The following is a 19,544-nucleotide window of genomic DNA, read 5'->3' as shown; positions in this document are numbered from 1 at the left end:
AATTAAAACCATGAGAAAATCTGCATTACCTAAGTCTGTGTTCTTCAAGTAGGTCAGTGTCTATCATGCTCAAATTCACACATTGACTTGTTTCGAAGAAAGAGACCCATATGATATTTGTACATTTAGCAATAACTCACAAACAACTTCTCACCCATTTGTCTTGTTTTGAACAAACCATTCTGAAGCAGGTTTAAAAAGATCTTGCATAATCAGTAACTGCTATATTCAACAACAACAGAACCATTCAACTTGTTCAGTGGTTTTGTTATGATTTTCACAGTTCAGGAAATGACAAGGTTTGTGTCAATTTAGCAATCACAGTAACTGTTCTGGGTCTGTGGTTCATAGAGACACAGATTACTTCAAATATACATAAAACAGCTTTATCTGTATAGTTCTTTTATAAGGAATGCTAAGATTTGTTAAGTGTGAAGTAGATAGCCCACAAGCATATTGGCACAGCAATATGATAGAAACTGGAATTTGGAATTAAATGAACATTGTCTTCCCTTCCCCCTCAGATAGTTTTGAAGTTATTTAATAGTCTTTGTTGAGGATTGGACAATAAGAATGCAGAGAAAATTAGTAAGATTAATATATGCGTGTCTGATGAACAATGGCGCTTCCAGTCTGAAAGAGCTGGACAATGAAGGAAAAAGGCCCAATCTACACACATTGGTCATGCCATGTTTTCAATACTTATTGGAGAATCTCCTCCATCCACCTGCCAGGAAGTTGAAATTTATTAATTTAGAAATGGAATGTTAAATTAGGATAAAATTCAATCTGTGTACAGTCACTAGAACGCTCATGAGGAGAGGGGGGAGTTCTGCTCACAAAACTGATTTTCATTTGAATTAGCATCACATATGTGTGAGTTTGTCTCCTTGATGTGTGAGTTTTCCTCCTTGCTGAGATATGAAGACATAAAAATAACGAGCATCACTTCAGTTCTTTATTGAGTTTAATGAAGACAGGATCATTTTTTATCAGTTGGATCCCTTGGCACTTTCCTGGGTAACAGTGACATAAGTTGAAAAATTGTGGTCTGCGAGATGCAGCTTTACACATCTTCAAAGTGAAATTGGAAATGCTCTTCGCTTTGCTATCTTCAGTAAAAAAAGTTCTCTAGCCTTTATAGAAAGTGTCTTCTTTCCTGGTGTGCTTAGTACTTGCACCCAAGAGGTGGTAGCTACCTAGGTAAATTACAGCATGGGGAGAGGTGATGAAGCACACATAAATTGCAAGCATTAATAATTTGCATGCACCACATGACACTACTCAAGACAGATCTTTTACCAGACTTTTTTTTTTTTTTCATGACTAGAAAATGCAAATATTTGTTGCTAGTTACAATACAAGGATTTTGTACAGGAAAAATGAGACTGATAAGATCATTGTGCTCACTGAAAATGAGTTTTTTTCACCTTCTAGTTTGACACAAGCACCATGCCAGTGAGGATCATTTCACCTGAACCTCTTTGTCTACTGCTAGTCCAGCGTTGTGCTTTTAAAATCATATTATTTATTTATAGTAAGGCACCTGAATGCTGTTCTGCCTGTTTAAACAAAGAGAGGAAGGATGATCATTCTCAGTAGATAGCTATAAGCAGAGAAGAAGTTAAGTTTATAGAAAGTGAACCTGTGACTGAGCTGAGAAGAGGAGCAGAAACTTCCAAGTCCCAGCCCAATGCTGTGTAATTACTGGCTCAGCCTTCTTTCCTAATAATGTTCTTCCATTAAAGAAAGAAAGAAAGAAATTAATCAATTAATTATGGGTTTTCAACAGCAATATAGTACTTAAAATTGTAATAAATGTGTGTCTATACAGCAGGAAATATATAGTTAACAAGAACCATCCCAATGAGTAATTCAAGACTTAAGCAACTAACATTATTTGGAAAGCCTTCATTATAGAGTTCTTCACCTTCCCATTTGGTCCACTGACCCTGCTATCTGAGACCATCTCATCTGAATTGCTTCCTTTACCTCCTCTGTACTCTTGAGTGATACTGAATTGAAGGCCTACCTTTAATCATGAAGCTGATCAATTAAGGCTGATCAAAGTGGATTGAAGTAAACAGTAATGACGTTTTGGCTAATGCTCAGAGAAAGAACCCATAAAGTGGTCTTGCAAGCACCAGAGGTAATTCACGTTATTTATTACTCATTGTCAGTCTCTCTGTTCATACAGAGCAGCTCTGTTGAAAATCGGGGTACAATCATACTGTTTGTCCAGCAGGGAACAAGCATAGAAGGGAGGCAGAATTCAATTTTATCTTTAATTAGGGCAGATTAAGTTTTGCTCTGGCCACTGATTTTAACTATGTTGGGATAAGACTTAGGCCAACACTACATAGCTTTAGATGAACATGCAGACATGAAGCCATTTTCCCATGTAATCAGCCAAGCATCTCAGACTCGTTACCTTTAACAGATGACTAGGATTTGTGACTGTCTCAGAATAGACCAGAATTTCTCTACCCTGTGCCTAGTTCTGGTTCTTATGTACTGCATACTGATATCTGACATTCTTTTCCTACCTTTCTTCACATCTCCCATAGTAATTTGCAAACCACTCTCACCTTTTAGCACACTATGCTCCCTCCATCAGCTTGGAGAACAATGGCCAGTAAAGGCTATTGAAAAATGTGTGACAGTAAGAGCCTTCATTAAAACTCAACCTTAGTGGTCCAGGGAAAACCTAGAATGATTTTCACAGATGTCTTCTTCCAGAGTGTAGCAGAGCATTTTGGTACTCCTAGGGCTGGGGTCAGCAAGAATGGAGCTCAGCCATAGAGAGCAAAAAGGTTAATCAGGTCACAAGAACTTTCTAGGTGACGATGTGCTGCTCTCAGGTTCATTGATCAGCCAGTGAGAGTACTTTTTTTTTCCTTGGTGATGCAATGCTCTTAAATTAATGCTTTTGGTAGAACTTAGGTGGGTGGAGATTATGAAAACCAGTTTGAACTAGTCTCCAGCCTTTGTGAATGCTCCAGCTCTCATGCTAATGATGATTGAACTAATCTCTTAACAAACACGTTTGTTTTTCTAATTCGCCTCCACATCCATAATTGCTATAACTTCAAACCCAACACCCAAATATTACAGCACAGATGTCACTTAGCATCCCCTGCTCTTTGGAGATTTCCGAATTATTGAGATTCCTGCTGAGGTAATTTGTGAGGCACGATGACTACCAGCTCCTCACCAGAAACAAAAGCCTGCAAGCCAGGACTAAGCCTAAAAACCGTGGATCCTTATTTCGTCTTTGATAGAAGTAGGTTTATAACTGAGCTACGGCTTCAATGTTGTATTACTTACAAACCACTTTGCAACTTTTCACTTCGACTCTTTTCTGTATCTGAGAAATTTTATTAGCCTGCACAGACTATCCAGATTCTTTCTGTCACCCTTGTCCTCTTTAAAAATTCTTTCTCAAGAAAAAATCTTGGAAGTTATCTGAAGGAGTAATTTCCATGTAAGGAATGCCTTTGGTTTGCTAACATTTTCAAACAGAAATGATGAAAATGCTCCACTCTAACTTACTGTATAAGATGCTATCAGGTGGTAAACTTTGCTACCATTCACCAACAAAATTGAAGCAAATATCAATACAATTTTCAGGAAGATTGCTGAGATTTTAATTTTTTGTCACAACTTTGGAAAATTCAGCAACCTGAAATTCCTTTTGGGAGAGAAATGGCTTTTATGGGATGATAAGATAACACCAATACAGGGCTACAGACATGATCTATCTATTTGACTAAAAATAAATTTGTCATATACTGTAAGACCAGAGATGTAGGGGACAATTAGTTTAGAATTGATGTACTGAGACCTAATTAACATGTAAAAATAAATCTTAAACAGTAAAGTTTGGTATTAATCTGATGAGAAGAACAGGCCAGTAATGAGAAATTCCCATTAAAAATGAAATTTAAAAATTATTAGACTAAATTAAAAACAAACCCAGAAACTTTAGGAGCTATAACAGATCTAGCTAGAGTCATTGTGAAGGTACACTGGCAAATAGCAAGGCATTTGTGTGACCATAAAAAGGATGATCAGTAATTGTAAACTGCAAATATGCTTACCAGTGTAAATTCACCCATCTCAATCATTCAAAGAACTTAGAAAAAGACCACTGTAAACCATGTTAAAAAAAGGCTTGGTCTGCCAAGGGGACACCCTAATGTTTCCTTTCCCTCTCTTGTTTACTTATTATCTCTCAGTGCTTGGTTTCCTTTTTTACCAGCACTAATCATGGAGATGACATTTTCAGCAGTCTGTCCTGCATCACTGCAAAGTCTCCATCCTGAATGGGCAGTCTTAAGAGACCATCATGCCAAATATAAAACAATGCTTCATTTCTTGCATTTTGTTGGATTTAGAGGGAAACAATGGCAAAAGATGAGAGAAACAGTGGCAAAAAATGAGGAAAAGACCAAGACACTTAACGCCTTCTTTGCTTCATAGAATCATAGAATCAACCAGGTTGGAAGAGACCTCCAAGATCATCCAGTCCAACCTATCACTTGGCACTATGCAGTCATCTAGACCATGGCACTAAATGCCTCATCCAGGCTTTTCTGCCACACCTCCAGAGACGGTGACTCCACCACCTCCCTGGGCAGCCCATTCCAATGGCAAATTGCTCTCTCTGTGTGAAGAACTTCCTCCTAACATAGAAGACCACCTCTCTCTGGTACCAAGCCCAGTGAGCTGAAAGACAGGGACAGGGTCCAGAATGGAGCCTGTATAACCTGAAATGATCAGTGACCTGCTACATCACGTAAGTGAACACCAACCTATAGGGCAGGATGGGATCCACACAATGGTATTGAGGGACTAGGCAGAAGTGCTCACTTTCTGTCATTTATGAGCCATGCTGCCTAACCATGGACCTGTAAGTTGACTAAAGGTTAGCAAATGTGATGGCCACCTACAGGAAGTGCCAGAAGGAGGACCTGAGGAACTACAGGCCTTTCAATCTGACCTGGATGCTGGGAAAGGCTATGGAACAGAACCTCTTGAGTGCCATCATACGGCATGTACAGGAGAACCAGGTGATCTGGCCCAGTTGGAATGGATTTATGAAGGGCAGGTCCTGCTTGACTAACCTGATCTCCTCCTATGACAAGGTGACCTGCTTAGGGGATGAGAGAATGGCTGTGGATGTTGTCAATGTGGACTTCAGTAAAGCCTTTGACACCGTTTCCCACAGCATTCTCCAGGCTCAAAGAGCTGTGACGAACAGAGTTAAATCCAGTCGATGGCTGATGGCAAATGGTGTTGCCGAGGACTCATTTTTGAGGCTAGTTCTGTCTACAACCTTTATAAATGACCTGCACGCAGGGATTGAATGCATCCTCAGCATGTCTGCAGATGACATTAAGCTAGGTGGAAATGTTGATCTGCTTGAGGGTAAGAGGGCCCTGCAGAGAGATCTGGACAGGCTGGATTGATGGGCCAAGGCCAGTTGTACAAGATTCTACAGGGCCAAGTCCTCTCTGTCAAAATAACCCCACTAAATGCTGCAGGCTTGGGGAAGAACAGCTGGAAAGCTGAGCAGCAGAAAAAAGGCCTGGGAATGTTGGTCAACAGCTGGCTGAATATGAGTCAGCAGTGTGTTCAAGTGGCCAATAATGCCAACAGTATTCTGGCTTGTATTGGAAATTGTGGCCAGCAGGACTAGGGAAGTGCCCCTCCCCTGGTACTCAGCAGTGGTGAGGCCACACCTGGAGAAAAGGAGGCTCAAAGGATACCTCATCACTCTACAACTATCTGAAGGAAGGTTATAGCTGGCTGGGAGTCAGTCTTTTTCCCCAAGTACAAGTAATAGATCAAGAGTAAAAGACCTCAAGATGCACCAAGAGAGGGATGTTAGGAGGGAACAAAAATCATCAAAAAGAATTTTAAGCACTGGACAAGGCTGCCCAGGGAAGTGGTCGAGTCACCATCCCTGGATGTACTAAAAGGAATGTAGATGAGACACTTAGGAACATGGTTTAGTAGTGGACGTGGTATTATTAGGTTAACGGTTGGACTTACTGGTCATTAAAGTCTTCTTCAATCTAAGCAATTCTATGATTCTGTGAAAATCATGTTAGTATCTCAATATTTTGTCATGCTACAAAATCTTCCGTTTTGTAACTACAAAAGACGTTGGCCTAACTGTTCTAAAACTCACTGCATGCTCACCTGCATCTTTACCCAAAAAATCACATTTGTCACTTTTTATTCCTCTCACCCAGGCAGCAGGTCTCACTGATACATCACAGCAGAAAGCTTCAGAGTTTTCTTTCTGAGATGACTAGGTCTCTCGTACTAACCAGTCCTAGCAATGTGTTGCTATTTGCTTTTTGACTCTTTGTTCTAAAAATGCTTCTACTGCTGCTAGTTCAACACAGGCTCTACGACTGCAAAGGAAGCACATGTGAAATGGGTCGAGCTTTTCTGTTTTGTCGGTACCACCCTGTCCTGGAGTCCTGTACCCCTAAATTCCTCTCCTGCCCTGACTTCGGGGGAAAGGGGGAAAGCCACCTGGTTTCCCTCCGCCCTTGCCTGCCCTGCAGCCGTGAAGGGGGGGAGGACTGCCCCGTGAGTCCCCACGCTGGACCCAGGCTGGGATTGGCCATGCGCTTTCGCGCCTAAGGTGTGGTAACTCTGCCCTTTGTCTAGCGAAGGTTATAACTATTGGGGGTCTTCCCGCCTTTGGGGTTCCCGCTTTGGAGTTTGCCAGTGCCTGGACGTTCGTGTCTGCCTGAGCTCCCCCACTCTCCTCGCCTTGACTGCAGAGAGACCTTCAAAGGGATTGCTTTCCTACTGACGCCTTTGAAGACCTGAATACCTCTTAACAACTTTTAATCGTCGACGTAGAGCCGCACAAAAGAGAGCGGAGAAAGACAGACCGCGAGCAAGCCAGCCTGATCATGAGTTACTCGGCTCAGCTTACCTTTACTAAGAAACCCGCTATGAATTAATAGCTAAAGCCTTTTCCAACTTCTGACTTCCAAAATAGTCAGATTATTGATAGTATCCCTGTAGTTTAATTCTCATGCGACTGAATCGGCTAATTAAACTAAATTAATCTTTGTATATATAGTTTTGGGGGCAGGTTTTTTAGGAAAATAAAAATAACTATTTTTTGATAAATTCCCAACTCGGCCACACATTAATTCCTGCCTCTGCAACACACCCCTGAGCACTTCTACCCTTCCTCTGGCCTCTACTGGCCTCTTGGTCTTTTTTTGGCATGGTGTCTTCTGATGTCTTGGAAAAAGAACATACTGTCATGTGCTATAACTACTGCAAGCTTATCCCTCACAGGTCCCATTGTGCTTTCGTATTACAGTCTTAGATGTAATATTGTGGGACTGATTTTTTGGGGAGGGCATTGCCTGGTTTGATGGTGACTCCCATTTTGTTCTTCGAAGCTTTTCCTCAGAATGCCTGATTTACTTTCCCATGTAAGCAGGCCTTGAATAGGCTTTTTTAGGGCTTTTCCTTCAATTTTCATTTTTAAGGGTTAGGCTTTTTTTTACTTACATCCAGATGGATTGATAGATACTTGTAGAGGAAATCAAGCTCTAAGATCTGGTTATCATATTGGCAAGCTGTGACCTAGCAAGACCTGCAGTGCTTCCAGATCAACATAAATTACAAAGATCTGCAAGAACCTGTAAAAAAGTAACCCCTGTGCAGGTTTGCTGTGGATGTTAAATGAGAACAAACTTATAACACGTAGCTTATGTAAAATAGTGAACATATTCTGCCTTGTTACTCAATTCAAATGCCACACAGATGATTGTTTTCTGCACTATGGCTTTAATCGAAACTGGGATCCTCGGCAAAAAGCTGATAGCTTCTGTCACAGGCTGAGAACTATAGGGTTAAAAAAATCCTCTAGGGACTAGAAGAGTCATAAAACTGTTATTCAGTCCCATAACTCTGCTATCTCTCTGTAAGTTCATGGTAGAGGCCAGTTTGCTCTCCTTTTCTCTCCCTCCTGCCTGCTGTTTCCGTCAGGAGCTACTTATCTACCTAGGTAAAGATGCCAGGAATGGTCTCCTTATGGCTGCAGAGACCCTGTTTGGGTCTAGCAGCAGGCAGAGGCGCTGACCATTGCGGGGTGTAGATTTAGCTTCAGGTATGGAGGAGATTTAAGGGGGTTGCTAGGAACTGCTGAATAATCTCTGTAATTTTCCTGTATCTTTCTTTTCAAATATAGAATCATATAATCAATAAGGATGCAAGAGACCAAGATCATCCAGTCCAACCTAGCACCCAGCCCTAGCCAGTCATCTAGACCATGGCACTAAGTGCCTCATCCAGGCTTTTCTTGAACACCTCCAGGGACAGTGACTCCACCACCTCCCTGGGCAGCCCATTCCAATAATTCTGTCTTTCCTCTCCGACTCATCTAAGAGAGTCTCATTCTGTTGTCACTGCAAAAACCATGGGCGATTCTAAGCACTCTTCCTGCTTTCCTTTCATAATCTGTTAAAGAAGTATGGTCTAGATGGAGCATATTTTGCTTATGAAATAGCAGGAGCCATAGCTCAAAATGCATGTGAAGACTGGTAAGAGCTGCAGAGGGAGTCAAGAGAGCTTTATCGAAGCGAGATAGGAAATAGACACAAAGCTTCACACTAGATAGAGCGAAGCAGTGCGCTGTCCATAGCCTTTGAAATAAGCAGCTCTGCATCAAAGAAGTGCCTAACCTTCCCAAAAAGGTCTTCTAACAGGGATAGCCTGCTATAGGCTAAAGAAGGATTTACTTCTGAGGCTTAAAGCAGAGGGCTTTCTGAATCTCCTTGCTGGCATTGCCATCCTCAACTAAGTACACGAGCAGTATATTAATACATGAGCAGCAGTTTGCTGACAGCGGCCAAAAAACCTTCTTGAACAAAACTGAACTCTGAATTACAACAATAAAATAGCAAAATTAGAAACTTTTTAGAGTTATGTTTATTCATTGCTGTTCTTCTACCATAGTACATTTGTCTGTATATTTCAAGGCTGTACAAAGGCTGCTGTTAATGCTTAATATCTATTAACAGAGTAACCCATTTTAGTCAGTAATTTACCCCTCCTGCAACCAGAGATCAGATGTATACCATGAACATGAGCAAAGAAATAAAATAATGGTAGATGCTGTGAAAAATAGAAGGAAAAAACAGACAGGAAAGACAAGATAAAAATAAATAAGCATGTGAATTATGAATATGACTTTCAGTATGGTGTATCTTAAAGGCAAAACCAGACCTTTATAATATTTTGGCTGTATTAACTATGAAGCAGATAAGAAATAGAGTACCAGTGTTGTACTGCTGGACAGCCTGGGAACAGAAGGGGTGATGTCAAGTGACATGGTGTTACTGGTAGGGTACAGGTGTCACTGACAGGAGTGCTCCATTCTACAAATAGTACTGGAATGGTGCTTACTACCATAGGTAATCTCCCAGAGCCAGATGGTAATGGCACAAGCACTGGCACTAGTGGGAGATGGCTTGTGTTTCCTGCTGCTTGGGGGCTTCCAAAAGGTGGTTTAGATGCAGACTTAGGCTAAAAGAAGTCTTCTGACTGCTCTGAGTTGTATGTCTGATTCACAAAGGCTGGCTCCAGGGCACTTAACTGCAGAGATCTGGTCCATCTCTTCTTTTCTAAGACTTAGTTCTTAGATCCTCTAACTTTTACTCTTGAATGAGTTTGGACATTAAATTTTCACAGAAGCAGTGAGCATGACAGTATATATCTGCAGGGAAAAAAATCACACCTTCTTTGTGACCCCTTTGAAGTAGCTTAGTTGGGATGACAGCTGAAAGGCAAGGATTTAATAGACTCATTGGACAACAAGGGTACTATGCAAGGTAGTAAGCATTATGCATGTTAAGAGCTATGCTAGATATGAACTTTATGTTGGTAGGAAAATGGGTGCAAGTAGTAAGTTCCCATCACTTGTACCCATTTGTTAATCAATGCAAAAATAAAGGTGAAAAGTCAGTTGTGAGGGAACAACCAGGCTTACACAACTCCCTCCACTTACATGCTCCTCACGTCCCCTGCTAGAAATTGTATGTATGCTGTCAGTGTCACACAGGCCTGTCTTATCCTAGATCTAATGACAGTTCTGCATGAATGCAAATTTCTTAAAAACAAAACAAAACAAAAGTAAAAAAAAAAACAAACTAAGGCCCAAACAAACATGTAACTGTGACAACTTGAATTGATGAAGAGTGTCATCTGAAAACAGTGAATAACAATATCAGTTAAGAGGACAAGATCCTCTGTAGCCATACCACACTCATCAAGTTAAACACTTGATTGAACAGTGGTGATCACCACATACCTAATATGTACATCAACTTAATCTTTTTTCAGAGGGTTCACAATTTTCCCCATGAAGAGTATCTTTTGATTCATAGTTATGACCATTAGGAAGGGTCTGTTGAACACAATGGTAGCTGGAACGGACATAGGCACTATTTCCATTCCTGTGGCAGCTGCTGCTTCGGTGCCAGTCTCATCCACCTTTACCACAGCCTTATGAATAGCCTGTGAATAAACAGACATTTTACCAGTCAAAGGAGAACAAAACCTAATCACCTAAATAGGAACCTGATTGAAAAATGCCTGAAGAAGTCAGTGGTGAGAAACAAGTATCAGATTGGCAGGTATGAGTCCACTGCACAGAAAGCAGTGTTGGAAAAAGAATAATCAAGTTGCATACAGCTTAGTTTTTGTAGTCAGAGAGAGGAAAAGATCAGCTCCAGTGAAGGAGCATGTACCTGCCTCTGAAAATATTTGCTTGCTTTCTTCTCTTATTCTCTGCTTCCACTTGTGCAGATTTGTGGATCTACACTAAAGGTTAAGCTACCAGGATTGCATTTAACTATTAAAAGCTCATAAAGTTCAAGAACTAACATGCAGATTAACACAATGAATAAGATCCTGAAATGAAGTTTCCTGTGCTCTTAATGTCTTGGGGAAAAAAAAACAGGAGCAAAGAAGAGCCAGAAAAGAAGGGCTAGAGCAGAGAAACATATGTTTTATCTCACAAAATCAAGACAGTTACAGAACCAAATTTATTATTCTCCAAATGAAATCACAAAGGAGGATGTTTTGCTCATATTAGACAGTGGAATTTGCAACAATTGCCAGTTTCAAGCTCTAAGTTTGCTGATATATGACTTATCTGTAGCTTTTGCCTAGTCCTGGCACTAATGACAGTCATTGCTCACAAGCTTGAAGCTTTTGTTAACTGCGTTTTCCCTCCAAACAGTCCTTTTCCTTTCCATCCTTCTCATCCATCCTTTCCCATCCTTCTCATCCATGTAGGATACATCCTACAGCTCCCTGCTTGCTCACAGGAAGGCTGAAGGAGATAGACACAAACTGAAGAGGCAGTGTAGTGACTGTAACAACACACTGCTGGAAGGTTATCAAAGTGTAGAGAGATGATGACTTGGTCATGTCTGTTTTATCAGGTTACCTTTTAAAGATAAAATGGTCTCACAAATTTAAACACTGGACTTGTAACCTACTCCAACTCAGTTGTATTGATAGTGCAAAGTATTCTGTATGCCAACAGCTGCATTTTCATGTGAAAGCCTCCTTACACAAGTTTTGCATCATGAATGTAGTGTACAGAAAGTGATGCAAATATCAGTCACCATGACCCCACAAAATGAAAAGAAACATAACTTACCTGGGAGACTCTGTGCTGGGGTTGCCCAGTGATCCCAGACAGGTCAGCCTTATCAGTGAATACATCCATGATGCCCATTCTGTATAATACATCTTTTAGATTATATGTCCCATAAAGAGTGAATTTTGGAAGATACAAATTTGCTGACCTGCCAAAAAAGAAGTGCAAGAATATGGTGAGACTTGTGATCATATATCACAGTATAACATAGATTCCCAAGAGATAATCTCCTTTTGCTTTCTGCCCAAATACATTTTGCTTGCAGGCTCTCTCAAGCCTACATGGGAAATGTATAGTAACATTAATCTGAGGAGAGGAAATAAAGGTTATAACAATGATACAAGGCTAGTTGAGAGGACAGGGTTGCAGGCTGCTGGCTCCCTGTGTGCAGGAATCTAACACATGAACATTGAGATTGAACTAGTGATCTTTCTGCACAGCAGAGCTGCTGTACCACCTTAAGGACCTTCATCTGACATTTTCAGAAGTTACTGGTGTTTTGTACAGCCTGCTGGAAACATCTTCATCCTGCTCCACTACTGACAATGTAGATTTGAATCAGGATAGAGAAAACAAAAGAGATATAACAAAGGAATAGGACAATATGTGGTGGTGATTTTATGGATGAAAAGGCAAAAAAAAAAAAAAAAAAAAGATAAAAGCACCTTAATAAAATGGAGTTAGTCAAAAGATAAATGTTTTTATATGTCAAGGCCAAGGCCTGATTTATTAAATATCTAGTTTGGAAAGTGACTAGTTTGATGCTTTCTATAAACTAACCAAGGCTCCATATTTCTGACTAATTTCTTTCTTGCTCTTTCAAGTAAGAAACTGACAATTCATTTTCAAAGGTTAAAGTCAACATTTGCATCTAGAAGCAGTATAATGAGACAAAAGTTAGTAGTAATGATGACAGTAGCTTCTCTTTTCTGGTGACAAATCTGGACAAGTACAAGGTTCCAGGTCAGGGACAGAGATGTGGAGCACTTAGTGAAACTCACCAAAGAGCAAGCAATATGTTGGGAAGGAAAAGGCCCATACCTCCAGAGGAATACAGTATTTAAATGTCAAGTCTGGCTGGTAACCAAAAATGAGAGTGCTAGTGGATTGGTAACAGGTTGCTCATCTCTTGATTCTGCCCGTGCTGATTGCTGTCTCAGGTAAGGATGCAACTGCTGTTAAATCATCTGTCTTCCTGTTACATAAAGACACTCCATCGCAAGTCCACACTTGCTTTCAACATGCAGGAAAGGGAAAGGCACACAGCAACAACATGACCAGGCTGGAAAAACACCAATACATTCTCCAAGGGAGACAGTGATGTTTTCTCCACAGTTCTTTCATTAAACAGATCTCAACTGCTTGTACTGGCAATATTTTGACACTATCCCATGTTCAATGGCCAACAGTAATGAAAAATATTCCTCACAATATTTCTTCAACTTGTGTCAATGTCAGTGTGCACACAGACATGGACAAATCCAGCTTGGCCACAACCCTCAAAACATCACCTATCCTACATTAAAGCCATTTATTAAGGCACCACAGGGACTGCAAACAGTAGTGAAGGCAATGGGTTGCTTTGAAAACTAGATGGAAAAGGAGGAGTTCATATCATTAATTTGCAGGAGAGAATTGTCACAATGAAAAATGTGGAGCTGCATGGAACAATCTCATCTATAGGAGTGATGTTGATTTATATTGTAAGAATTACACCTCCTGTTCATAGCTTTTAGGTGGACTACTCCAATGTGGGGAGGAGGGACAGGACAAGGAGAAGAATCATAAATTTTAATTAGAATCATAGACTCATAGAATGGTTTATGTTGGAAAGGACCTCAAAGATGTCTACAACTACCTGAAAGGACATTGTAGCCAGGTGGGGGGTGGCCTCTTCTCTCAGGCAACCAGCAATAGAACAAGGGGACACAGTCTCAAGTTGTGCCAGGGTAGGTATAGGCTGGATGTTAGGAGGAAGTTGTTGCCAGAGAGAGTGATTGGCATTGGAATGGGCTGCCCAGGGAGGTGGTGGAGGCACCGTCCCTTGAGGTCTTCAAGAAAAGACTGGTTGAGGCACTTAGTGCCATGGTCTAGTTGACTGGCTAGGGCTGGGGGGAATAGGTTGGACTGGCTGATGTTGGAGGTCTCTTCCAACCTGGTTGGTTCTATGATCATCCAGCTCCAACCCCCCACCATAGGCAGGGGTACCTCCCACTAGAACAGGTCACTCAAGGCCTCAGCCAATCTGGCCTTGAATGCCTCCATGGAATGTGTCTTTCTGACTAATTTGTAAGGAAATTGTATTCCTTTGACAAAACAATGCCTAAGTGTCTTGATTCACCATTTGTCCTGCCATGATTTTAGTCACAAACCACGCAGCTGCTCCCACAAGTTTCAAAACAGTGAAGGTGCACAGAGAATTACCAAAAAAAATTTTTTTTTTTTTTTAATGAATAGAATTTTAGGGGGTTTGTTTGTTTTAAGATTTAACAGTAAATCAGAGTTAAGAGCATGACACTGTTCTCAGTTGTCTGTATTTGGATGCCTTTTGTCTTGAGAACAGTATGACATTCATATGTATACGTGTGAAGGTCTCTAACATGACACATCAGATTCATGAAGGAGCAAAAGAGCTTGACTCTGTAAACAAGTTGCACTTGTGATTTTATAACTATTTTATCCTGTCCAAATGCTACTACTATATAGGGTACTAAAGAGGAGTCTAAAGTTGTTTTTGGAAAGCATATGACGTTTTTGCCTTCTAATCTCAAGATCAACTTGAAGCAACTGCATCTTATTTCAATTTCACCATTCCTAACTCTTTAGAGAACCTGAATACAGCAGCTCTATGCCCTTATCACTGAGGTTTGTCCTCGCAATTGCCAAAAGCAAGTTGTTATTTCAGCACTGAAAGTGCAGTTATTGGTAACTGTAATAGGCAGAAAGGAAGCAAGAGATAAGAAACAATGCTGGAGGGAAATGGTAAGGAGAAGGCAGAAGATCTCTCCCAGAAATTAAGAAAATATTTTAAGACAGAAAAATGGAGTCTTTGGACAGTCAAAGATGGGAAGCAAAATGTGGAAACAGCAAAAGTCCTAAAGTTGTGAATGTTTTCACGTTGTGCAGTACAGAATATGAAAACACAGAGACACCGGAGACAGATTTCAGCTTTGGTCAGTGGGAATTCTTCTGTAGATTAAAGCAGAGCTATGATTATTATCCTAATTCTGTGTCACAGTACAAAAGATTGAAACTGGTATGTCTCTGCCTGCCATCTGAACCAAGAACTGCAGGATTTTACCTTTTTGAGACTAACGAGCTCCACCTTGACATACGTTCACAAGACAGTCTTCTCTCCAGCTTCTTCATTCTTCCTCGATCAGGCAGAACAAAAAACGCTGAAGCACCTCCTTTGTAATCCATTTGCACCACAGTGGAAGACAGCTGTTCATCATAGCCATGCTTGAACATGCCCATTCCATACATCATCGGGACTTCAACAGTCTTTGTCCCATCCACAAAAAATTTGTTCTTTTTGGTGTATTTTGGATCAAAAGGTTTTTCCCATTCAGCTTGAAATATAAGAGACAGAGTTACAGGATATTTTGACAACATGAAACCATATAACATTAGTAGATAACAGAAACTGTTACAGCTGATTAAGTTCAAAGACAACTAGTTTGCAACGAGCACTTGGTCTTACTTAATACTCAGAATAATTCAATAGCAATACACAGTTTGTAGTGCAATGTGAAAAACTCCCTCAGATCTTAGAGAAGGCTGCAATGTCCTCCATTTAGATGAGATACCAAGTGTTGTATCTCATCTTTTTCTCCATGGCAAGAGTTTTAAGGAGTCTGTAACACCTTCATATAATGCAGCCTTTAAAGGAGAGCTCATAAGAAAAAAAATGTTCTTTCCTTTCCTTGTTTCTACACCAAAATAGCCTTGCAAAGGTTTGCATGAAGGATGTCTTTTCCATAAATTAAGGGATTCAGGTTAATTGAAAAGAGGAATTTCATATGCTACTTTAGTTGATGGCAAATAAAGTCATGAAGGACTTAATTCTCCCACACTTCTAGGTTAAAACAAAACAAAACAAAACAAAGCAATAACAGAAACCTTTTGTGCTGTGATACTCACAGTATTAAATTTCCTCATTAAGGCTCCTCACTTAGACATAGTTAAACAAACTGTCTACATTAAAAGATTCTTATTCTTAGTAGAGATTGATTTCTATGCCAAATTCCAGACATCCACCATTTGAGAGGCCAAGCAGATTGGAAAAAGAGGAAAATTTGGAGGAGGTGTTTGCTTTCTAAGTTTGGTTTGCTTTTGTTTTAAAGGAAGGCATGTTGCTCTGTAGTAAATTTTGCTTTCTGGAACTGATATATATGTTTTTAAAACAAATTTAGTGTTCAAAAGTAGTCATAATGCTCAACAAAATAGACACCATCAAGAAAACTATGAAACAAGATGCAACCTCTTTTGCCTTCTGATTTCTATTTGAACAAATGGTTACTAGGCATCTGGGTACAAATTAAATAATTGTCATCTGCTGTTTCCACCATCTGTAAAAGAGACACAAACAGCAATTATTTAATATTTGGAGAGGGTGAGATGAGGCTCTGTGCATGTCTGAAAAAAATATAAATAGACAACTCAAATATAAATCAAATTGAAGACCATAAAAGTTGCCACTTTTATGTTCTTCAGTAACAGTGACATTTTCCACCATCAGATATGTAACAGGTGTAGCTTCTGCCTTCATACATTTAAGGAAAAAATATAAAGGCAGAATGATTCACAGAAACATCAATGACACAAGTCTTGAAACACCCAAACAACTTTTATCGAATGCTCAACTCGGAGAAAACACCCACTGGTGGCAGATAGAGCTCTACTTGATTAAAAACTGAGTAAGATGGTAAGGTTTAGCACACAGATTAGACAAAGATGATAGTAATCCTTTTCTTCTGTTTCAGATGAACTCATTCCTATCCTCTCCTTTCTCTTAGGAGGCTACCTTCCAGGGATACTTCACAGTATTGAAGTAGAAAAACATGAACCTTGAAGTGGTGACCAGCTTGGCTAGGGCATGATGAAGGAAACTGGTTTACTGTAGAGTGACATGCTTGGGGGCTCAGAATGGGGAAACTGTTTTTCAGACTTCCAAGACTCACAATCCAGGGAAGAACTTCTACATTACTCCGCACCACAACAAGGTGGGGGGAGAGTCACCAGTACTGTGCAAGGCAGGTTGTAACGCACAGAGTGTGGACAAAAGCCAAGAAGCATAAAGTGGCTATAAAGATATATGACATTTAGAGATGCTTTCAAGATTAATACCAGCTTCTAGACCAACTAACATTAACTGCTTCTTGATTTCAAGATAAAATTTCTGAAGTGAAAACTGAGTCTCCACCAGCTTTGGAAAAGCTGAGGAATTAATTCAGTAACATGAATAAATATCTCATTTTAAACAGATCTTGTTATTAGGTGATCTAAAAGTTATCTGTAAGACAAAGTTATTTTTAATACAAGATTTCTCAAACATTTTTGCCCATTATGCAATCAAATTTATTACTCCTTCTTCAAATATCTTTCAGTAAAGAAAAATCAACAGCTCTTCTATTTTTCTCCCTGGTTTTGAAAGATGTTCTTCACGCTAAATAAAAGCCTGTCTTGAAAACACTACTTGAGTTTGATGAAGTATTTGTGCAAGAGAATTAAGAAGCATCAATCATCTGCATTCCAAACACTTCCATTTAGCTGTGGCCAAATCTTCAAAGATTAATGCAGGGAGCAGAGACACAGACGAGAAGCACAACAAAATAAAAAATATGGTTTTTAAATACTTTTAAGGGCAGTCTCATACTGGGGAGGAGAATGGAACCATCCAGGTTAAGAGTTTTGAAATCATAGCATTTCTTTTAAGAGAATAGCATTTCTAGTATGTCACCTCTGCTTCAGTTTAAAAGCTTGATGATATATTTATTAGATGTGCTATAGAATAGTATTTTTCTGAGTACATTTGTCTTGCTTTCAGAATACCATAAAATGAGGCAGAGACAGAAGGTTCAAAAGAAAGTGCAGTATCTCTTATTAGACCACTGATTGAGCCTTACAGCCTTGCTCCTCTTCTTCTCATTAGATTGGCAGGCTGAAAAGCTCTAGGAAGGTCTGTAGACTGTATCTAAGCAGATTGCACAAGTTAATTAAGAAAAACATTATGCTCGTAATTGATACTGGTGGTTCCACCTCTTCATTGGAAAATATTAGAATCTGCAAATCAAAAAAACAAAGTTGAAAATCTATGCCTCTAAACACATCAAGACTACAGCTACACTGTCAGAAAAGGCACAGTTAGTGAAAAAGAAAAGGTGAAACTGAAGGTACTGTCAGATGTTTAGATCTGGATACCTGCACACGCTCAGTAACAGCAAAACTACTACATAAGCAATGTTTTCTTTTAGATAAGATGCTACTTTTTAATTTAACAGTGTTCTTTGAATGGAACTGAACTTGCTAAACAAACAAACAAACCCAAAAATGGCTGAAATGGGTTTGAAATTAACTCCTAGCCAACAAATCAGTAAAGAAAGCGCTTAAATGCCACTCAGTTTTAAGTGTCTAGGTGCTTTACTGAATAAATAGAGATGCCTTCCTCAATGCGTATCTCATTTACTCTTCAGCAGGAAAAAAATACATATATTTAAAGGTGTAGGACAAGTTGCTTTATCTTTTTCTAGAAATTATCCTCAGTTACCAGCAGAACATAATTTCCAATAGCTTTGTTTATAATTAAGTGTGAGTGAAGACCAAAAGGAAAACAAGCTATGAGGCCGTCTGGAGAATCATATTGAGGAAAACAGGTGATGAAGTCCAAGACCAACCTGAGGAAATAACATATGAAGTAGGAGAATATGATATCTATATCTTACCATTGAAATAAATATAGCTAATAAGAAGAATTTCAGTAAGTGGATCAAGGTTACTTATGAGGTCCTTGATTTTTCCATTGGTTCTTTGTCCTACATAGTCGTTGATCTTTATCTGGGCTTGATCGGCCCTCTTGAAATTCATAGGATAAGCTTCTCCTTCATAGAATCTTCTGAGATCACTTAAAAAATCTTCTTGAGGCTTCAGTTTGTCAAGCACAAACAAGACATTTCCCATATTCAGCTGTAGCCCCTCGTTCTTCCTGTTTACCATCTGCATGAGTTCACGATAGCCTTCATGTATTTCATTTTCAGAAATCTCACGTGGGTTAAAGCTAAGGACCCTAAGAATCTGTGCCTGAGTGTCTGATCTGGCACCCAGAGTCAGCATGGCAAAGGCAGTAGAGATGCTCAAAGGAGAGAAGAAAACATTCCCACTGTTGTCTTGAGAAGAAATCTCTTTGTAGAAACAACATGCAAACCGACAAAGACTGTTCCCTACAGCGCTCTCTGCAACATTCTGGTTTTCTTGGCCTCTTTGGTTTTCATTCCTTACACCTTGGTAATTACGTCCATAGCAATAAGTGTTGGTAGGGATCCCAACAGTTAAAATGCACAGGAAAAAGAAATTCTTCATGTTTCTATAGCTCTGTAAAAGAAAAAAAAAAAAAAAAAAAGAAAAGAAAAAGAAAGAAACATTACATTTTGCTTTTTACATTGTGCTTACCAGTAAGTGTGATGGTTTGGATGTTCTCTGCCCCACTCTCCCCACTTTAGAGATCACCCAGACTAGACTCAGATGGCTCTGGAAATATGAATGAAGCTTATATTTACAGCTGGCACAATATACAAGCAGATATTTACAGTATATACAGTTATAGACAGAA

At 39.7% G+C, this 19,544-nt stretch overlaps 1 protein-coding gene across 1 annotated transcript in view; it reads right to left on the bottom strand.

Annotated features, from left to right (window-relative positions):
• LOC135173188 (uncharacterized) overlaps positions 1-19,312 on the bottom strand; it is a gene marked incomplete at its 5' end in the record, with an annotated part of 28,503 nt that extends 9,191 nt beyond the window's left edge. The window contains 4 exons of the mRNA XM_064142130.1: positions 10,381-10,563; positions 11,717-11,864; positions 15,018-15,288; positions 18,661-19,312. Of these exons, the coding sequence (XP_063998200.1) occupies positions 10,381-10,563; positions 11,717-11,864; positions 15,018-15,288; positions 18,661-19,312 (1,254 nt within the window). The remainder of the gene's footprint in view (positions 1-10,380; positions 10,564-11,716; positions 11,865-15,017; positions 15,289-18,660) is intronic.
• Positions 19,313-19,544: the final 232 nt, after the last annotated feature.

The sequence above is a fragment of the Pogoniulus pusillus genome, chromosome 1 (genome assembly GCF_015220805.1).
Source record: "Pogoniulus pusillus isolate bPogPus1 chromosome 1, bPogPus1.pri, whole genome shotgun sequence".
Classification (NCBI taxonomy): Eukaryota; Metazoa; Chordata; class Aves; order Piciformes; family Lybiidae; genus Pogoniulus; species Pogoniulus pusillus.
The sequence above is the reverse complement of the archived record's forward strand: the minus strand, read 5'-3'. Positions and strand labels throughout refer to the sequence as shown.